At 44.4% G+C, this 22066-nt stretch overlaps 1 protein-coding gene across 5 annotated transcripts in view; it reads left to right on the top strand.

The window, feature by feature from the left end:
- Window positions 1-719: 719 nt before the first annotated feature.
- Window positions 720-22066, top strand: part of adamtsl5 (ADAMTS like 5) — a 62751-nt gene continuing 41404 nt past the window's right edge. Inside the window, exons 1-3 of one of the 5 annotated variants that reach the window (XM_054732536.2) lie at window positions 720-1327; window positions 20782-20914; window positions 20994-21062. In XM_054732536.2, the coding sequence (XP_054588511.2) occupies window positions 21037-21062 (26 nt within the window). In that variant the 5' untranslated portion in view covers window positions 720-1327; window positions 20782-20914; window positions 20994-21036. Of the gene's footprint in view, window positions 1328-17883; window positions 19652-20781; window positions 20915-20993; window positions 21063-22066 lie in introns of those variants that run through there. The other 4 variants (XM_054732540.2, XM_054732535.2, XM_015953967.3 and 1 more) reach the window with 4 other exon arrangements.

Below are 22066 nucleotides of genomic sequence, written 5' to 3'. Positions count from 1 at the left end.
TGGGTGATTTAAACAAACGTGCAACCTAAATTATATTCCTGAATATGACCAATTTGGTGGGGACACTAGATTTCCTCAGTCCTCTTTTGTGTTCTGTCACAATACTTTCCATATTTTGAGGAGTTCGGGCCACCATCATATAAATCAGGTCATCAGTTGTAGTAAGGGTCTATCAGATCAACATTCAGAATGTTTTACTGCATTCCAGACGGTTTTCTGGGATCCTGAGGTGTGCAGTTTACTGATAAATCTGAGGCATGGCAGTGTCACCCTTGTAGGAACCACCTTGAAACGTGTGTAAAAAATCTTCAAAATAACCAACAATGTGGTTTCAGATACAATCATAGAAAGTGTCTGAACAAAGCAACGCTCACATGTGGGTTGTTTTTTTTTAGCTCAGGTCATTTTGAATACTTTTGCATGTTGTTGTGAGAAAAGATCAAAAAGAGATCAGACACAATTTCAAGAGTGAGCCTCAAGATTGGTTTTTGAAGTGTGTTCATCATAATTACTTCATCATTTTTAGCCCCTTGCATCCACTTTCACTTTTCTTTTCCTTCTCCGGTCCTCAGTGGACTTGGATTGTCTTCATTCGTGTCTTTAACAGGAATAAAGACGAGATTTTGTGGAGTCAGATAAGTTCTGGGCTGTGAGCAGCTGCTGGTGTGTGATTGGAGGAGAGAGGCGTGTTTACCACTGGAATGCAGCGCTCAGGTGGAGGGAGAGTCTGTCACACAAACACACACACACACACACACACGCAGTGGCGCACGGCACGGCGGACTATTGCGCTCCTCACCATACTTCTCTGCGCATCGGGTTGGACTGAGAAGAAGGACGCATGAACAGGAGAGGGACCTGCTCCTGGATCTACCTGCTGTTGGACCAGCGGACTCCCGTCTCGGAAGACTGTTATCTCCCGTCTGGAGTTTGTTGTTGCCTCCCAGATGGACTCGCAGCCACTTCGTGCACCTGAGAGTCCATTTCCCATCCAGCGTGTCCCGACAGACTAATCCGGTGTGTTTAGGGAGTAAAACAGCTGTTTGGGTGGTTTCGCTCTGCAGCTGAGACACACACAAACAACCCCATTTATTATAGTGATTTCCAAAAGAAAGAGAGGTTCAGGGTGGAAAGAACCAGAGGACATGGACGGTGCTGTGGGATCGGCGATTCGTGTGTCGGCTCAGCCTGCAGCTGGGACGCGCTGTGCGTCAGAGCCGCCGCGCTTCACATCATGATCAAAAGTGCACTGACCTGACCGCTAATGTAACATAACCAAAGGCTGTTCTTACCCTCGCGGATCTACCATGTCATCAGCACGGACCAGGTGAGGCTCTAACACGTGGCAGGAGTTAAATTAGAGATTAAAATATGGATCATATGCCGGAAGGTGACAGATTCCAGAGACTGCACAGTGGCTTTTTAAGAGTTAACTATTTGGTTTTAATTAGTTTCCTTGGAGTCTGTTGCTTGCAGAGCTGTGGACATTTGTTGCAGAAAACCGAAGAATGGGAGGTGATAAATTCCAGGGACAGTTTGAGTTTTCTCCTGCTGGAAGCAGTTTTTTTTTTCTGTGGTGTGTTTAATTATTTTAACTGTAGGGCACACTGAAATGTTTAAAATCAAAATTTTCCTGTCTCATTGGCACATATTTCTGAATTTGAGTCATACATGCATTACTTTTTGCAGAAAAGAACCCTGTAACCACAGGGTTTAATATTGTTAATAAGATTTTTAAAAAGTCCTCCAAACTTTCATCAAACTACACCCAAAAAAGTCAACTAAGGCATTTGTTTGATTGGTTTAATAGAAATGTGTCTATTTAACATGAACATATCATGTTTATGTTTTTAAATCATTATCACTTATTGGTTTAACTGTAAATAACAAAACGTTTAATGAGCAAGACTGGCATTCTTCAGTCCAATGAAGTGTAATTACTTCGAATCAACAACTCACACTGATATCTAGTGCGCGTGCTCAAACTTCCCGGAAGCTATAAGAAGCGGGAACACGGACCAAGTTTTGTGATCAGCGAACTGCTGTTTCCCTCTGCGGTCACTTCCTCATTACAGGTAAGTACTGAACGTGTGAATATTTATTAGTCAAACTAAGTTAGTAACGTTGGTTACGTATTGTAACCCCAGATTCTATGAGTCTAGTCGCAGCCCTTAAGCTAGCTGCTATTGGAAGGATGATCTCCGCATCAGCCAATCATGAAGAGCTTAAATGTACACCCACCAATGGTGGGCCCCCTCATGGTATATAACCGCAGTGACCCCACTGCTCACCTCCAATGGCTCTTATTCCCATCATAACCAGTGGGGCCAGTGGCTTAAGGGCTGCGACTAGACTCATAGAATCTGGGGTTACAATACGTAACCAACGTTCTATTTCGTCTAGTCTTAGCCCTTAAGCTAGCTGCTATTGGAATAAAGCGCAGCTGGATGGGTTTACGCCCCACTGGTTAACACAACCAATGGACACACCCAATCAAATCTCCTCTAGTGGGGGACGTTCAGCCTCAGACCAGGCTTAAAGACTGAGGCAGCCACGATAAGAGAGGGGCCCCCACTAAAAAACATCATCCACAAGAGGATGAAATCCATCTCAGCAAGGCCAATGAGGTGCCATACGCATTCATTTAGCCTGCTGGGGTCCAAGCACTGAACGAGTGATGGAACCTGAAGACACATCTCGTAAATAATAACGAGTAAAGGAACAGGGTGAAACCCATGAAGCAGCCTGACAAATGTCTTCCATTGACACACCACTGAGGAGCGCCATCGAAGAGGAAATCCCTCTGGCTGAGTGAGCCCTGAGTGCCTCAGGGGGATCCTGCCCTGATGATGTGTAAGCGAGTGAAATGGCGTCACACAGCCAGTGTGAAAGACGCTGGGCTGACAGTGCCTGACCAAGGGAAGACTCCCTGTAGTGCACAAACAGGTTTTGTGAGCGACGAATCCCTGAAGTGCGTGAAACATATTGTGCAAGCGCGCGCACCGGGCAGAGAAGGTGGGAAGCTGCCTCCTCCTCAGAATTATGGGGAGGAGGAAAAAGTCCAGCCAATGAAATTGACCTGGATTTGAAGGAAGCATTAATGCTTTTGGGCACAAAGGCTGGGTTGGGGCATAAAACAGCAGACCCGCCATCCTCCCGGATCCTGAGGCATGCGGGAGCCACTGAGAGGGCGGTCAGGTCACTCACTCTCTTAACTGATGCTAGCGCCAGTAGCAATGCAGTTTTAAGCGACAGGAACTTGAGTGAGACCTGGTCGAAGGGTTCAAATGGGGCTCCAGATAAGCCACACAGAACCACCGTTAGATCCCACTGGGGAAAAAGCGGGCGGGACACAGGTCTGTTCCTCCTGACACCTTTCAGAAAACATTTTGTGAGGGGATGATTGAAAACAGATCTATCTCCAAAACCCTGATGACAGGATGAGATAGCTGCAGCATATGTCTTAACAGTGCTGAATGCGAGGCCCCTGTCCATCAGTATCTGCAGAAACAATAGGACATCCGCCAGCTGGCAGGAGAGCGCTTGAACATTCCATTCTGTGCACCATTTCTGGAAAGCTGCCCATTTAGCAGCGTAAGACGCAATGGTAGAGGGCGCCCGCACACTCTGAATCGTGGCGACCACATCATGCGGCAGCCCAGAAGCCTCTAAGCGTGACCGCTCAGCGGCCAGACCCACAGCCGTTGGCCTATTTCCGGAGGATGTTTGATGATCCCATCCGCCTGGAGAAGGGCGTCCGCCCTCCACGGGAGCCTCCACGGGGAGCCGGACACTAGCGCTTGCAGGTCCGGAAACCATGACGCGGACAAGCGTCTGGGAGCCACCAGAATCACCGAGAGATATTCCGACCGAATTTGGTCCAGGAGACGGGGAATCAGAGGGACTGGTGGAAACGCATAAAGGAGCGTTCGAGGCCATGGCTGGTGTGAGAAGGCGTCCGCCCCGAGCGGGGGTCCATCCCGGGGACTCAGGGAAAACCACAGGCGACACTGAGCGTTTTCGCGAGCTGCGAACAGATCCACAGATGGTTCCCCGAACCTGATCCAGATCTGTGATATCAGTGCAGGATGTAGACACCAGTCGGAGTCGCGGGGTCCCCCTCTCGACAGGATGTCTGCCGCTACATTCAGGACCCCCGGAATGTAGATGGCTCTGATGGACAGCAGGTGGGCATGTGTCCAACACAGTAAATCCGTGGCGACACGCAACAGTGGGAGGGATCGAACTCCCCCTTGGGGATTTATGTAGGCTGCCGCCACCTGGTTGTCTGTGTGAACTTCGACATGACGGCCCTCGAGAAGGGCAGCGAAGTGTCTGATCACATTCCTCACTGTGATAAGCTCCAACACATTTATGTGCTCGTGCGTGTGGGAGGGCCAGCGATCTGCCACCGTATGGGACAAGCACGTGCCCCCCCCACCCCGACAGTGACGCATCCGTAAACACAGACACGTGTGACGCAGGACGTCCGATGGGAACCCCACGTGAGAGGATGCAGGGGTTCCCCCAGTGAGCGAGGTCCCCGCCCACTGAAGGGGGAATCCTCAACATACGTCTCTCCTGACGTATCGGGTGTACCCGGAGGCGGATGAACCAACGTTGCAAGCGCCTCGTAGGCAGCAAGCCTAGCGGCACCACCGAATGGGCTGCGGACATCATGCCCAGGAGTTTCATGACTAACAGGGCTCTCACGATCTTGCGGGGTTGTACACGGGAGATCACCATGGAGAGATCTGCCGCTCTTGCAGGCGACAAACGTGCTCTCATTAGGGAGGCGTCCAACTCCACCCCGAGATACACAATCGACTGGGATGGAAGAACGGAGCTCTTTTCCCAGTTTATAGAAAACCCTAGGGTTGACAGATGCTCTGTCAACCTCCTGGTTTGCTGTGACGCCTCGTCCTCGGACCGAGCGCACAGGAGAAGATCGTCCAGGTAAAATAAAATCCTCATTCCTGCCGTGCGCAGTGGCTGCAGCGCGGTCTCCAGACATTTGGAGAAGGTGCGCGGGGCTAGCGAGTAGCCGAAAGGGAGGCGATTGAACTGATATTGAACTCCCTTGAATGAAAAACGCAGAAACTTCCGGTGGTTTGGAATTACTGGTATGTGGAAGTATGCGTCTTTCAGGTCGATTGACGTGAACCAATCCCCGGGGCGCACGTATTCCAGGACTTGTCTCATCGTTAACATGCGGAAATGCATTACTGCTATGGAGCAGTTGAACAGGGACAGGTCGAGAATCGGTCTCATTCCTCCCGACTTCTTCGGTACTACGAAGTAGCGGGAGTAGAAGCCCGAGAGCTCTTGTCCGCGAGGGACTCGGGAAATAGCGTCCTTGGACAGAAGGTCCCGCAACTCCAGCTCTAGGGCCTGAGACTGTACTTGCGATGTGAACGTCGTCTCCACGATCCCGTTGAAGGGAGGTGGAGTGGCCTGAAAATGAAGTGCGTGACCGCAATGAATGGTGTCCGAAATCAATTTGCTCATGATACAAAGGCGGCGCCACTCGTGCGCGCGTTCCGACAGTGGACGCGTGTGCGCGGTCACGTAAACAACGTCTGAGGGTTGTGCATGCGCCCTTACTGCCGTCACCCGTACCAGAGAACTGGGGGCGACCCATGGAGGGCTGCGCTCAAAAGGGCGAGTGCAAAACAGCTGGAACAGGCTGGTCCGCACCGCGGAGCGTGGAGTCCGAAAGTGAAGGACGAGTGGGAGCCGGCCCCGTGCACGGGGGGGACAGAGTGCCAGCGGATGGAGCCGCGCACTGTGCCGCCGCGCGCGGTCGAGACAGCGACCTGACATCCCGCCCCACCCAACGGTATGGGGAGAGCGGGAAGAGTTGGGCCTGGCCGGCTGCTGGGGCCGGAGCGCAAATGGAGCGCATCCTTACGGCTGGCCGTGTATTATGACTGCCTGCAGGAACATGTATGTGTGCAGCAGTGCTTGGTGTGGGGAAAATGTGTGAAAACTCGGCAGAGGATTCTGCGGAGGACTGTAGGATTGTGCTCTTTGAGTGACGTTTTTTTGGGTTTTATTTCAAAACCAACAACAACAGCAGAACAATCAGTAACACACACATTCCCCCCAAAGAGTCACTTCCGTGGCTGCTTTTGGCGAGGCTCCTGCACCTGGGACTGCCAAGATGGCATCTGCTGGGCCCGCCGGAACCGTTGTCCGCCATCTCGCTGGTCCTGCTGATGTGGAGCCGAAGCGGGAGGCCGGCTCCGTGGAGCGGGCGGTGAAGCTGGGCGTCTGAAGCTTCTGCGCCGTTCGTCCCATCCTCTGGCGGAACGGCCGGAGTGCGAGGCTGACCGAGGGTGGACCAGGTCTCGCACCGTAGCCGATAGTTTGGCCGTCTTCTGAGCCCTCTCAATGACGCCCTTAAGAATGGGACCAAACAGAACATCGGTGGTGATGGGGCCGTCCAGCATCTCCCTTTGCAGATGTTCTGGAATGGAGGGCAGGGCCTTCAGCCAGATCGCTCGCTGGATGAGGGTCTGCCAGGCAGCGATGCGAGCAGAACCGGTGAGCACAGCAGCACACAGATTGAGGATAGCATCAGCAGTCTTAGTAATGACGGCTTTCGACTCCTCGGGAGCTTCCAGCTCCTCCATCATCTTTGAGACACCGAAGGCAAGAAGGGCGATGTTATTCCCTGCAGCGCCGGTCTGAAAGGCACACTGATGTGCGCGGTCGGTGAGCTGCGTCAGCAGCTGGTCATGTTTTGAAGCGGGAACAGCTCGCGGGCCAGCGAGGTGGTTCTTGGTGCCGAACAGCGAGGCCAAGTCCGGCTTTAGCGGAGGAACTGACGGCCAGCCTTGGTCGGAAAACCCCTCAACCTTGGTGATGGGCGCATACGTGGAGACTGGCGCCTTGAGCTTGGCAGGCTCGTAAAAGGCGGCAGACCAGCAGCTCATAGTAGCGGGGAAGCGCGGCCAGATAGGGTCTGGACAGCGTGTCTGAGTTGCCCCGAAAATTCCCGCCAAATCATCCGCTTCAGGCGGGGCCGGTTCTGGCACAGCTAGCCCCTTGCGGGCTGCTGCCGCAGAATTTGATGGCGGGCAGCTCCTGGAGCAGTGCTCTTACTGCTGGCAGGGAGGAGCAAGAAGTCACTGGGGCAGAAGGACCCGCTGAGCGAAGCTCGTCGACCTCCGTTATGTCTAGGAGGGATGCCGCCTCATCGTAGTTCTCGCTGCCGGTGACGTCATCCAGCCGGTTGAAGCCAGCCGGCTCTTGACCGGCGTCGAAGAAATCCAAAGCCTTGTCCAGCGGGTACGAGTCAGCCACCGGAAATTCTTCGGCGGCGGCGGGAGTGAAGTACTCGACCCGGCGAATCTTCTCTGCCACGGGCAGAGCGGCACAGAATGGGCACGAGGCCTGCGGGGTCAAGGCCAGGCCAGCGTGGTGAGCCCCGAGACAGACCTCACACTTAGCGTGCAGGTCGCCGCTGGAAATGGAGCCCGTCTGGCAGGTCGGGCAGGGTCTGGAGTCACTGGACATGGCTGGTAAGTCGTCTTCTCGGATAATTTTGCTCTTTCAGGATAATATTTGCTCTTTAAGGAAGCTCTCAAGCTTGACATGAAGAGAAAAAGGAGGTGAGCAGTGGGATCACTGCGGTTATATACCACGAGGGGGCCCACTATTGGTGGGCGTACATTTAAGCTCTTCATGATTGGCTGATGCGGAGATCATCCTTCCAATAGCAGCTAGCTTAAGGGCTAAGACTAGACGAAATAGAACGTTGGTTAGTCATTTTTCACATTTTCCTATTCAAGCCTGCATTGGAAATTAAACGGCAAAGCAGACCGGACCGCATGCAGAGGAAACCAAGTATTAGACGGTGCCAGTTGGCACCGTCTAATACTTGGTTTCTAATGCGCTCTGGCTGTTCGTATCATTCTTTGCATTACCACTTTATTGCTTTTCATTTTTTTCTGGTTAACCCATTTCTGTAGTTAGTTTTGAGTAGTGTTTTGAGCGGATATTGAGATGTTTAGTAAACTATTAACGTTTGTAATTCATTTTTCCACAGTAAATGAAGTTAGCTAACAAACTATAACCTTGCTCCGTTAGCCGTAACATTGCTCTTAAATTACGGTTATTGCAAGCCATTGTGGTCTTTCTTTCTTTTCATTTTTATGATCCTTCGCATATCGCGTTGATGCAAGTTAAACTAGTACATGCGAGTTGCTAAACATTAGCTGTGTCCAAATTCAGGGGCTGCATACTTCGAAGTGACATGAGTGCTCATGGGAATAAAAGCATGAATAGGTCAGAGGAAAACCCAGTGGCAGATAGTCATGAAGAGCGCATGAACCTTTACAGCAACTACCACCATTTTTATTGCATGGTTTGAAACACTACTATAACATTTGGCAGCAGATTGGAATTTTATCTGTGAACTGTATATTGCAAGAAGTATTTATGTATATTTGCATTTTTATACATGTGCATGTGTTAGTAATATACATTTGCAGAAAAGTAAGAAGAAATTACACTGTGGAAGCTTTTATAAAATAATTTTGTCTGTTTTCTTTACCATAGTTACACCACAAAGAAAGCTGCCCCCTTTGTCTGTTTGTTTGTGCCTCCTATTTGCCTCCTCATGGTAAGTATTTTATCATCATAGATTTTTTATGATAGTTTTATGATTTGTTTAAAAAGAAAAATGTGCCAATTAAACCATCCTTAAAAACTGCTTCTCGTTTATTCTTGCAGTGACGTGAATGTGGCAGTGCAAGAGTTGTTCCATCAGGGAGAGTAGTAGGTACAAATTATTGAAACACTGTAGATTACATCACCATTATGGACCCAGCCAGCGCTATGTTTGTATATATGTAAATTGTCCATGCACATTTAAGACCTGGTGTGGACTAAAAACACATGTGTACAGATGTCATTCTGCTCATTTTAAACAGACAGCTGGCAGTTCAGTCACTTTTAGGTGTGAGTTATGTGACTGCAGTGACTTTACCACAGAGAGAGATTACTTTGGACATATTGGATCACATTTACGAAATGGTGAGACAGTAACTTGTGTATTTTCAGGCTGCTCTTTCAAGACAGATATTTTTGGTCCATTTTATTCACACAAAAACAGGAAGCATCATTCAGATTCACTTAAAGATTTCAAGGTAGGTTTAGTGGTGTTTGTTGACCCAGCACAAGATTCAGATGAAACTGAAAGTGTAGGTGCTAGTTGCTCTGATTTCTCAAATCCGGAAGTTGGAACTGAGTTTGTGTCAGGAAGTGATGATTCCACTGAAAATTTGACTGAGCTTGTTGAACAAAAAATGGCTGGGATATTGTTAAAATTGGAATATATATTTCAAATTCCAGCCACAGCAGTCGATAACTTGGTGGAGGAGCTGAGTTTTTTGTTGAGTTCTTCTTGTACTTCAGTCACAAAACAAACTGTTGAAGAGGTATTCAAGAGCCATAACCTTCATATCGAACAGGCTTTTGTTGAGGAGCTTGCCAATACCGTGTGCATTTCTAACCCAGTATCAAAAATTTTAGCTACGTGTGGTCCTCTTGGAACTTCATTTAAAAGAAAACAATACTATAAGTTTAACTTTAGGGTTGTAGAGTTGTTGAGTACATTTTATCTGTTGATCAAAGAAAGTCATTTCAGTACATTCCTTTATTAAAGTCATTGCAAGAGTTATTGAGTCATAATCACATACTAGATGGAGTGATTGAGCAACATATAGGACAATAAAAAAGTGAGGATTTGGCTGATCGTCCGAGTGTTTACAAGTCTTTCCGAGATGGCGAGCACTTTAGAACCAATTGCTTTTTAGCCGATGAGGAGTTGAGAATCTCTATTATGCTGTACATTGATGATTTTGAGGTGTGCAATCCTCTTGGAACCTCACACAAAGTACACAAGCTTTGTGGTGTATATTGGGACTTTGATAATTGGCCTCCAGGCTCTCATTCTGCACTGTCCTCCATTTATCTAGCGGTTCTTCATAAAAGTACTGATTTAAAGACATTTGGGTTTGATAAAGTGTTGGAACCCCTGTTAAAAGATCTTGTAATCTTGGAACAACACGGCATGTTTATTTCTCAGTTGAATGAGTTTGTTAAAGGCACTGTAAATTGTGTAATGGCGGATAACCTAGCTGCTCACGGGCTTGAAGGTTTTGTTAAATTTTTCTGGGGATCACATATGTAGATTCTGTGTTAAGAGAAATGAAATTCAGTTTTTGACTGCAGGCGTTTTTAAGTGCAGAACACGTGAACTCCATCAGGCTCACTTGCAATCTGCATTGGAAACCTCAAGCCTGTGTTGTGGGGTTAAACGTGATTGTGTTTTGACTAAAAGTCTCTCATTTTGATGTTACTGCAGGCTTTCCCCTGGATATTGTACACGATTTATTTGAGGGCATTATACCTGTAGAAGTAGCAGATTGTTTGGCTGTTTTGATCTTTAAAAAGTATTTCACCTTAGAAAAACTTAACAGTTCAATCCAAACTTTTGAGTACAAATGGGGAGATAAGACAAATCGTCCTCATGTCATACTACAAACCTACTCCAGGAAAAAACATATAGGGGGAAATGCACACGAAAATTGGGCTTTGCTTCGCTTGTTGCCTCTTATTATTGGTCCCCTTGTTCCAGAAGATGAACAGGCCTGGCATGTTATTTTGGATCTCAAGGATATAGTGGAACTTGTTGTTGCCCCAATCCACTGTGATGAGTCTATATCGTATCTTGAGTTCAAAATCGGAGAGCATCGACAGAAATACCAAGAACTTTTTCCAAACAGCCGTATTCTCCCCAAACACCATTTTGTTGAACACTATCCTGTCATGATACGTCTCTTTGGACCGCTCGTTCATAAGTGGACAATGAGGTTTGAGGGGAAACATAGCTTTTTTTTAAACAGATTGCTTGCCACGCCAACTGTTTTAAAAACATACCTCTCACACTGGCCAGAAAACAACAGCTTGTCGTTGCTTATCATTTGCACATGTCTGATGAGAAAAAACAGTTGGTTGTAACTAATGTTTCATCACTGCCTATTGATGTGCTCCAAAATGACATTGCAGCTGCTATTAAGCAAAGACTACCAGATGAAACTGATCTTCACATTGCAAAGAATGTGTCGTACAATGGTATGAACTACAGCTGTAGCGCCAGTGCCCTATACACTGGCACTACCTGGTAGCTGTTGCGGGTGGTCTTTACGTGTGCTTAAAGAAATGCAGCTTGAGTTTATTTCCGATTATGTTTATTATTTGTCTTGTTCCAGAATGTCCAGGATCCATTTACAGCAGTAAAATTGGTTTGCAGTGAATGCGTTACTTGCCCCAATGACAGTCCGCAGAGTCCTTTACATACAGCCACAGTCCTCGCCACACAGTAAAAAACTGTTTGTCCCATCCAGCCACACCTGAGTCCAATCTGTGTTGGCTTAAGTAGGCTGGTGCTTCCACAAGCAATTAACCAATAACATGAGGCCAAGCCTCCTCTCAAGTGCACAAAAAGAAATGACACATATGGCTCCTACACGCCAGCCCCTAATTGCGCATGGCAGAAGACAAAGCAATTACAATAACTTAAATTACAGGAGCCATTATAAAACACAAAAAACACCAATACATAATAAAAAGAAACATAAACCAAAAGACCCGTAATACCTTTTGCAACCTAATCTTCCCCTTCACACACTAAACATAGTTTAGTTACTGGTCTCTCGATAATGTTAGTCTTGGTTTGAAGGCGAACCACTCGAACCAAGCCCTTCTTGTCAGGAAACGTTTTAATGACTTTCCCTAACACCCATGATCCTCTAGGAGTGGTGTAGTCCATAACCATAGCTATATCTCCCACTTCTAACCCTTTTTTCCTTTTGATCCATTTTTGTTTTTCCTGTAATAGTGGCAAGTACTCCCTGATCCACTGCTTCCAAAATAAATCAGCAATGTACTGTACCTGTTTCCACCTTCTCTTTACATAAAGGTCCTCTTTCTCAAAGATACCTGGTGGAAGGACAGGTTTCCCTTTCATAAGAAGTAAATGATTGGGCGTTAAAGCTTCAAGATCATTGGGATCCTCTGATAGCGATACACTGGCACTACCTGGTAGCTGTTGCGGGTGGTCTTTACGTGTGCTTTAAGAAATGCAGCTTGAGTTTATTTCTGATGATGTTTATTATTTGTCTTGTTCCAGAATGTCCAGGATCCATTTACAGCAGTAAAATTGGTTTGCAGTGAATGCGTTACTTGCCCCAATGACAGTCCGCAGAGTCCTTTACACACAGCCACAGTCCTCGCCACACAGTAAAAAACTGTTTGTCCCATCCAGCCACACCTGAGTCCAATCTGTGTTGGCTTAAGTAGGCTGGTGCTTCCACAAGCAATTAACCAATAACATGAGGCCAAGCCTCCTCTCAAGTGCACAAAAAGAAATGACACATATGGCTCCTACAACAGCAAAGGAATGATCATTATCCATGGAGAGTCATTTGGTCTGCCTGAGTTTGCATAAGTGTTGCAGCTCTGTGTTTTGGAAGGGAAGTTACATTTTTTTTGTGAGAAAGCTGTCTGCTTGGTATAGGGAGCACTTTAGAGCTTTTGAACTGAGCACGTCACATGTGAGGGAAGTGGCTATCATTGCACACGAGGAACTGGTTGATGAATACCCCTTAGCTGCCTACTCTGTTGGAGGACTGTGTCTGGTTACTCTAAAGAGATCTGTGAGTTTGCTGGGAAAATAGAATTGATTGTAAGTATTTTGATTTACTTTTCATACTGTATTTATTCATACTGTATAACAGGGTTTCCCACAGCGCTTTATAAGCCTGGCGGCCCGCCAGGCTTTGCTTACCATCTGCCAGGCTAAGCGTCATGCCCCGCCCCCTCCCCGACCCTACCGTGTCTGCTGACAAGAACGACGCAACGAAACTAGAGCCCTCTATCAGCTGATACTGGTGAGAAACAGCAGCGGAACGTGTGCAACCACCCCCCCACCCCCACCCCGCCGCTCTCATGGAGGAGTGCCCGGCTTAACTCATTTTCTGGGGCAAACCCTGGTATAATGTATGTTAAAATGAATTGTTTGTGTTTGCATTAGAAAACACTTATCTCAAAACCCAAATCAAACAAAAATGGGTAGTTCTTACTACATTCTTTCTAAACTGATAAGAGAAATTGTGTTTTAAATTTAAAGTGTTTCTGCTCTGTTGTTATCACATCAAAAACTAGTATTATTAAAGTTGCACAGAAGTGCACAAGGGCCCCTAAGTGTTGCTTGTTGATATGCCCAAAAGGTGTCTTTTCAGAAGGAATTGCTTAACTTTTTTTCAGATCTTCAAAATGACATCACCCCTAAAGCCTGATTTATGTTTCTCCGTCTGCGTCAGTGCGGAGACACGCAACACCATTGTCCGTCCTTGCGTAGGGTTCCGGCAGGCATGCAAGTACGTACGGAGTCAAGCCCACTTTTTTAAACATCCGTCGAACAAGACGGACTTCGCAAGCTTGTGATTGGTCAGGACGCCGCTGTTGTTTACAGCGCCGCCATTGCAAAGAGAGCCGAGGATAACTAGCGGCAGACACGGAGAAGCTTGAAGAATACCTCGCGAAAAAACTCTAAAAATATGAACGTTTCATCCTCCCGTGACTGGAGGAGTGAAAAGATGCGCAGCAAGCGTTTTATTTGTGGATGGAAATGACAGGAAACGTGGGTTTAGAGGTGGCGAGTGCATGAAGAGGTGGGAGAATGAGAGACAATTATGTCCGTGTTAAAAGTCTCTTATAAACACAAAAAACACAATATAAACACACGATCTTGGACCGATACATGACAGGATACCACAGAGCAGCGCTACGCCCTCTGTTGTCCTGCCGGGCAATTGCTTTGCAACACTCTCCAGGAGACGGAGAAGTATGAGAGCAAAACACTTCCGTCAGTCCGTGCGTGTCTGTCCCTTGCGGAGCTGACGGAGAAGCATAAACCAGGCTTAAGACTGCGAATAATCCTGGGTGAAGATGATGCCAGGAAGTTGATTCTTCCAGGAGGGACACCGGTCTCAATTGAAGATTTGAGCCACACAGTAAAGACAAATTTTGGATTACAACAAGATATTCGACTTCAATATCAAGATAAGGACTTTGGAAATGAGTTCACGAATTTGTCAGACATCTCAGAAGTAAAGGACAAAGCCACCCTTAGGGTGATATTTTTGCAAAGCCCACAGGAAGAATATGCAAGATCTTCTCAAAGCCAAGCAACTGAGTCTTCATCCATCTCCTCTGCTGACACAGATGATACAGAGCCTATTTCATCTTCAGGTTCATCACCATCCTCAAGGCACTGGGTTTGGCCAAGTGTCTTCACTATGCCTCAATTTAGCTATGATGCTGAATTAGAGCTTGCGAAGGCTGATACTGCCTGCGCCAATGGGGGAACTCTATTGAACCCCTCACTAAAACTGAAATCCCAAATTCTGGAAAGACTGCCAGAAGAAATATACAAATTCAAAGCCTACCCAACAGACAATGACCTGACTGATGTTGCAGAAGCTCTTGTGAAAACGCATCCTTGCCTTAGAGAACAGGGGTCTTTTAATGGCTGTTATGGATGGAAAATTAGCCTAAAATATAAAATGTCTGACCTTCGCACCAAACTGAGAGGCCTTGGATGTACTGAGGTGACTATAAACTCCATCAAAAACAAGTCCAGTGACAATCGTCAGGCAGCCTTCAATGTGAAGAAACCCAAAAGAGCTGAAGTTAACTACTGTCCAGAGCATCCAAAAGGAAAAAGTCTGGAACAGGAAAGAGTTGCAATTCTTTCTGAACTGACTAAAAGAAATAATAACTCTGTTGTGAGTGCAAAAATGCAGAAGACTCTCATACAGAAGGCAAGAAGTTCTTCAGGGTCAGCCGATGGTTGCAGACTTAAAAAGCAGGTGGCCAGCTCTGTTCACTGAGAGAGAAGCAAGTGTGGTCAAAATGCATTTCAAGATCCTGGTTCTGGTCTATAAGGCCTTACATGGACAAGCACCATCTTACATTGGTGATCTTCTTAGTCCCTACGCCCCCAGCAGGTCCCTGAGGTCCAGTGATCAAAACCTACTGGTTGTGCAGCGCACCAGGCTTAAGACCAAAGGTGACAGATCATCTGCTGCTGTGGCCCCCAGACTCTGGACCTTTCTCCCCCTGAGCCTGAGATCAGTGGACTCAGTGGTCTCCTTTAAAAAGCAGCTGAAAACTCACTTGTTCAGGCTGGTTTTTGTGTGACCTTCATCCCCTGCTCCTTGTTCTGTTCTCCCCACCTATTCCACCTTCCTCAGGATCCACTGATTTCCATGTTTCCTATTCACTCTCTCTTTATTTACATTTTTTAATCACAATTGTCAATTTTTTGCTCATTTTAAATATATTTTTAATAATTTTCTAAATTCTTTTTTATATTTTACATTTTTTGTTTTTGTGAAGCGCCTCGTGATTTTTATCTTGAGAGGTGCTATAGAGATCTTTCCTTCTATTGATAATGTTGATTACTTAGATTTTATGAACTGCATAGAAAAAGTTGTTCAAACAGAATTTTTCTAAACAATTTATTAACTTTTATTTTGTTCTATATTTTTCACGTAGGATACAGACAGCGAGGCAAACAGTTGCATGGAGCGAACCGTGATGGGGGTGTATGTCATCCAGAAGGAGGGTGCTGAACCTGAAGATGACCCAGAGGACATTGGTGTCCTGATCGAGGGTGTGGAGGCTCTCACTGGTATGTGCTCTGTGGTTTGAACTCGTATACTGTTTGAACCTGAGCTACCCACCTGAACTTAAATGCACATTTGAAGTCTTCCAGAAGATACTTGTAAACCTTGATGGACAAAAGCTTTCTTCAAAGGCACAGTTTCTGAAAAACAAGCTTATGGGGTGAGTGCACTTAAAAATGACAGAAGGTTTTGAATGGTTCATTAGTGCAATGGTGATTTCCAGTATTGAAGATTAATATTTGAGTTGTATAGGGTTACATTATTTATTTTATTTAATTAAATGTATTTTTTTTAAAGTTTAGTTTTTGGATTCTCTCTGTTGGGCACTTCACCTTTATGTGTAGCACTGCAGATGATTTTTATTTGTCATATGGATAGCTCAAAATGGGTCAGAATTACAGACTTGTTTTCTTTTATTTTTATTTTTTTGGGGTTTGTAGTATAGGTTCTAATTCACACACACTGCTGTCATGTGTTGAACTGCCAATGGTAAAATGGAGATATCATAGGAGTACTTTAGAGTCCCCCTCTTTTGTTTTATTCTTCTAAAAGCTTTTTATTTATTTATTTTTTATTTTATTTATTTTTTTAGGGGCGCTTACATAACACAAATATAGTTGGACTTCAGTTCATGTTTGTGTAAAGGCATATCTGTGCTTGAGCACTTGAAAGAATGTTGGGATGTAATGGCATGTTCAGTTTGTAGAACAAAGTCTATATTTCACAAAAATTTAATTGAGGGGATTCCTCCAAGAAATATTATTTGCTGGTTTCCGGTACACTGTTTGTTGTGTTTATGTGTTAGGTGCCTGTAAAGTTTACCTGCACTGCCACCGGTAGAGTTCACTCTTATTATTTTAATGCATCCCCTTTGCTTACTGGCATGTTTTAAAACACAGCAAAGCTATGTTGCTAGCTTTGGAGGACTGAAACCAAAATGACAACACAGATTTATAGAAATGGCTCAATAAACTAATTATTACAATTAGACACACCAAACATTGTAGACTTTGATTGAATTTGAAAAATGATTTGTCAACTGTAATTTAATTCGCTTTGAAGCCCTCTATTTTAGTTTTACTTCCTAAAAGTTATTTTGTGTTTAACTCCCTGTACTTATTTTTTCTATGGATTATGATATTTTTTCCCCCCATATTTTTCTTTAGGTGTATTGCCCCTGAATTATTTCTATAATTTAGGTACTTTTTATTTATGTATTTATTATTTGTCCTGCCGAAAGGGAAATGTTTTTAATTTTTATATAATTTTTTATAACACAGTTAACATATAGTTTATAGAGCCATCTTTACATCCGTTTTTAGTTGTGGCAGTTTTGGTTCCACTGTCTGATTTGCATGATTACAATGGAATTTCCTGTTTAAATAAGTTTTCTAGTGTTTACCTTTGAAATTGCATTATGCTTGCAGAAGATGTACAAAAATGGTACGCTTTTATGTTGTCTACTAAATCCAGTTAATAAAATTAATGTCATCATAATCTAATTGTGATTTTTTTTATTGAAAAATTATGGGTTCTGATTATGTGTAACAAATTAAAACCAATCTAATTGAAATACATAGAATGATATGAGTAAAATCATCAACCCCCATATTGGTTCATTAAGCAAGACTAACAGTATTTGCCTTGATTAACAAGATAAATGTTCAAACAACAAGATTTAATTGTGTTTTCTCAATTTTTTAACTGTTGTTGAATGAATGAATTAAAAAAATTTATTCTACTTAAATAAATTTGAGTCAATGAAAGGATACTACATTGATCCAATGTAATCTGATGAAATTAAACCACCTAATTCCAATTGTGTTCGTTTGACATGATCAAAAATGGGTTATCTTGGTTAAATCACATGGAAATGAGTGCCATGATTAGATTGTGTTCATCCAACAACTGATTTCTTTTGAGTGTAAACTGCCAGCAAATGAGGTAATCCTCCTGAATATCTGATGTTGCAGCTCCTGACTACATACCATACATCCCATTAGACTACCTTTATCTAAATGTCACTAGCTATATTATATTTATCTAATCCCAAACCGAGCACAGAAAGACAAAATCTGAATGACAGGACAAAAGTTTATATTGAATAATTTATGAAAATGCAATGGTTTTTAAATCTATATTTGAATCTTTTAAAAAAGCCCATTTTTGCCTTTTCTGGGCCTGATTTTGATGTAATTTGTCAGAGAAATGTGCAGCCTGTCAGCCAGTTAACCGTAGTTAATCCTGACTGGTCCACAGAAGGAGAAGGATTTGGCTTTGGGCTCATTTTCTATCTCTGCTGACTCTTAGGAGGAATGTTTGCTTGGGGATGAGCCTTCAGCTTCATGAACAGGTTTGATCTCCGTACCATGGAACGCTGAGCATAAAGCTTCAGATCAAGTACTCCAAGTTAGTGCTGCAATGAGGTCACTCTCTCCTCTGAGGAGGAATCTCAGTCCTTTTCCCTCTGGGTGGATGGGAACTTTGATCCCTGTGGATGGAAGTCAGTGTTTTGGAAAGTGACTTGTTAGCAAGGCAATTTTTCTCTGGACTTTTGGGAACCGTAAAACTCACAAAAGTTAACCAAGCATTTCTTTTTCAATAAAAACGTTTCCGTTTTGCAGACTTGTACTTAGGAAATGCATTATTCTGCAGATGCACCATCACAGATGCATAATGGACACCAGATGTAGGCTACAGACCCTGAACAACTTCTGATCTTCACTGCAGTTTGACAGCAGTGTTAGATTTTTTTAGGTGCACCTTTGCTCCAAGTTGGCTCAAAGAAAATTTCTAGAATCCTAAGAAAATATAAACTTTTATTTTTGAAATGCTATTTTACAGAAATATTTTAATTATTTGGGAAGCAAGTTATTTCTGACTCACACTACTCCACCATCTGCTTCAGAGCTCTATGTTGTGGTTCAGAGATGCTTTTCTGTAGATCTCGGTAAGAACCAGTGGTTATTTGAGCTGCTGGTGTCTAGAACCAGTGCGACCAGTCTCTGACCTCCACAAGACGTTTCCATGCTCACAAACTTCAAAGGATTTTTTTGTTCATTAATTTTTTATTCTTAGGAAGTTTCAGCAACACCTAAACATCTCAAATACTCAACAACAAACTTCCTGTTTATGACATTATAAACTTACAACCTACCCATCCACCCTTTCCCCGGGTCCACCGAGCCCATCCCCCTCTACTTGGCAAGTGGTCTCTAAGGACACATCAAGTCCATCCAAGGTGCTGGGGTATCTGAAGTTGCATTCCTGTTCCATGCTGATGAAAGCTCCATATAGGCTATACTCGAAGCCAGCGAGTGGATATTTTAGATGTCTGTAAAACCCAAATGATAATAATGAGTGTAATTCCAGCAGATCAGAAGGTTCTGAAGTACTCAGACCAGCCTGTCAGGTACCAACAACCATGCCACATTTAAAGTCAGTCAAATCCTCTTTCTTATCCATTATATTGCTCAGTGTGAACTGACTCAATGATCTTGGTGGCAGAGCAACATCATTTGGTCCCTAACAGATTAAGTATCCGCTCAAGTGAAGCATCAGTTTGTGGCAGACACATTTCTGTCTCTAATCCCAGAGTAGAGAATAAAATCCACATACATTCCCTCAGTCATATTCCAGCAGCTTTTTAGGATCAAGAGGACTTTCAGCCCACTTAATTATTGATAGTATACTTTAAACCAGATTCCTAACTTGGCTTGTTTCTGTAGAATATACAATATGTCTGCAGAAGTAATAGAAACTCTAATTTCAAAGTTCATTCAGATAAGACTTACCTGCTCCACATTTCCGTTTCCCTACAGAGGAAGTGGACTTTGTTGACTGAAAGCTGTAATGGAGGACTTGGGTTGTGATTTTTCTCATTCGCTGTGAGTGTTTTTGTTTTGTCTGTCAGCAGGGTGTTGCAAAACCCTGCTAAAGAATTTCCTTGAAATTTGATGGACACCTTGACTTCATGCCCGGGAACAATTGGGTTGGTTCTGTTGGTGATACAGATCAGGAATTTCTGCCACTGAACCCATTAGAGTTTCTTAGCTGTAACCATGAGCCCGACTTCAGGAAGGTTTTACGTTTTAAGTTTGTGTTTAATGATGCATTTGGAACTAGGCTTTACCAGTGGGGTCATTTGTGCTTACTCCTATGTGCATCTCTCCACCTATCCCATGTTGTAAGACCGTGATTGTAGATGAGCTTAGAGGCTCTGCTTCAAAGTGGCTGTGAAACGATAATCTCATAATCCCTAAGGTATGATGGTGTACCACGTCTGTGCTCCTTGTCGTGGAAGGAGCACATTAAGTGAAGTGAAGCAAAGAGAACAGAAAGAGTTGAGCAAGAGGTTGAGTCTAGACATTTTGGCGATAAGAAAGTTAACAATATGACATCAACCTTCTCATCCAGTTGATCTCTGGATGTTTTCTTCTTTCAGATCCACTTCAGGGTTTGGTTTTCTGACATGTTTTACTGCGTGTTTAAGTGAAGCAGCTGCTGAGGCACAAAGAAGCTCCACTTCAGTTCAAAGAGGCCTGTTTTAGTAATTGATTGGATTGCTGCTGCTTCATTCATTGTGAACACAAACACAGAGGTCAGAGCTGACCACTGAGCCTTCACACTCAGCATCTGTTCCTGCCTGTGTCACTTCATTCAGCAGCATGCTCCATATAACCATCAGACCCTCCACCAGGAATTCCCAAACACTGGGTGGGTCACAGCTCCACCTTGGAGAGGGTCACAGGTCAAGGCCAGCCCCCTTGTCTGGATGACGCGGTGCTTTTATAAACATGTTGGGTGTGCAGCCGTCTGGGGGTATAAAACCAAGATCTCTAAACAAAAGAACTACTGGAGCAGACATCTTTAGTCAAAGCATCTCTGCTGCATGGACTCCCAACTTCTCTGGTGTCAAAGGACACATTCTCACCTGCAATGCAATCAAGTTAGAGTGGTGCAGTGGTTTCCATGTAACCCTGTGATAACAGAGCAGCACTTTTGTTTATTTGTGCAGGGTGGGAACGGGAGTGTTACCGTGTCTTTGGGCGTGTTTGAGAAAAGGTTTTAGAGTTCAACAACTTCACTGAAGAATTATAAAGGAAGGTGGAGAGCGAGGAACAGGTTGGACTTCTACCCAGCTGTAAGCTGTAAGCTGATCAAAATGACATGAAAATCTTGTGTTGGCATATTTACTCATTAGTTATTTAACATCTATGTTGGTTTCAGTCCGGGAGCGCCAACGTTTTGTTGACCCAGAACCAACACAGTTATGTCAGCAAACGTGCAGAAGAGTGTGTGAGTACTTCTGAGCATTCCTAATGTGATCTTATGTAATCTTATCAGTCATACCTAATGTGAGCAGGGGACATTTGACCTTGAAAACACAGTATACTAAAAATTGCTACCTAAATGGCCAGTTCTTAATCAGTACATTGCATTTAAAATGTTGGTTATTATTTCTTCTTACAAAAGCTGACCATACCTTAGGTCCCATAAGCTTTTGAACGTTAGCATTGAGACTAATCGTTTTGCATTTGTCTGCAACAGTCCAGTCTTCATTAGGTCTTAATCCTAACACCAGGCTTTCATTTGCAGTGTTTCAGAAAGTTATATAGTTTTTAAAATACTATCAGAAAATGTATTCTGCTTATAATCTTGCATTTTTCTAGTCTGGCAAGCCGGACTAAATAAATATAATATTCAGTCCGACAACGCTCCATTGATGGTTCTCAGTTATGGGGCGGGTTCTCTACAATCTCTGCATGCTACTGGAAAACGAACAATGGATGTCGGTCAACGAGGCAGTCCACCGTTGAAGAAGACAAATACATCCTTTTTTCTAAATTTAGGACTTAAATACATCTATCTGCTCCTGATTCTAATAAAGCCCAAGTCTAAATAGTCCAACATTCATGTACTGTAAAAGCTGTTTCAAACAAGCTGTCGCCGTTTTGTTCCACTCTGTCGCATTGTCCCGCCCTCCAAACCAATAGAGCGCCACCCATCATTGTAGACCAATCACAGGCCTCTATCGGTTTGAAACCCTGATAGAGAGCTGTGATTGGCCCAGCAGAATGCTGCTAGGGGCCTCAGAGGTTCCAATGGAGAGTTCCTACACTTTTGCAACATGGTTGGATGGTTGCAATGCAGCTCCAGACCAGGATGGAAATCAGTACGACAAAACAGAGCATGCAAAGTCTTTTGGTTTAATCCATTCAGCTTTTAATCTCTCTTACAAAGATTGTAAAATGTATTATTATTTGAAATTCATTTGTTGCAAAGAACTCAACCTCTCGTTA

The sequence above is a fragment of the Nothobranchius furzeri genome, chromosome 9, assembly GCF_043380555.1.
Source record: "Nothobranchius furzeri strain GRZ-AD chromosome 9, NfurGRZ-RIMD1, whole genome shotgun sequence".
Taxonomy (NCBI): Eukaryota; Metazoa; Chordata; class Actinopteri; order Cyprinodontiformes; family Nothobranchiidae; genus Nothobranchius; species Nothobranchius furzeri.
This window is presented reverse-complemented; position numbering and strand designations above follow the sequence as displayed.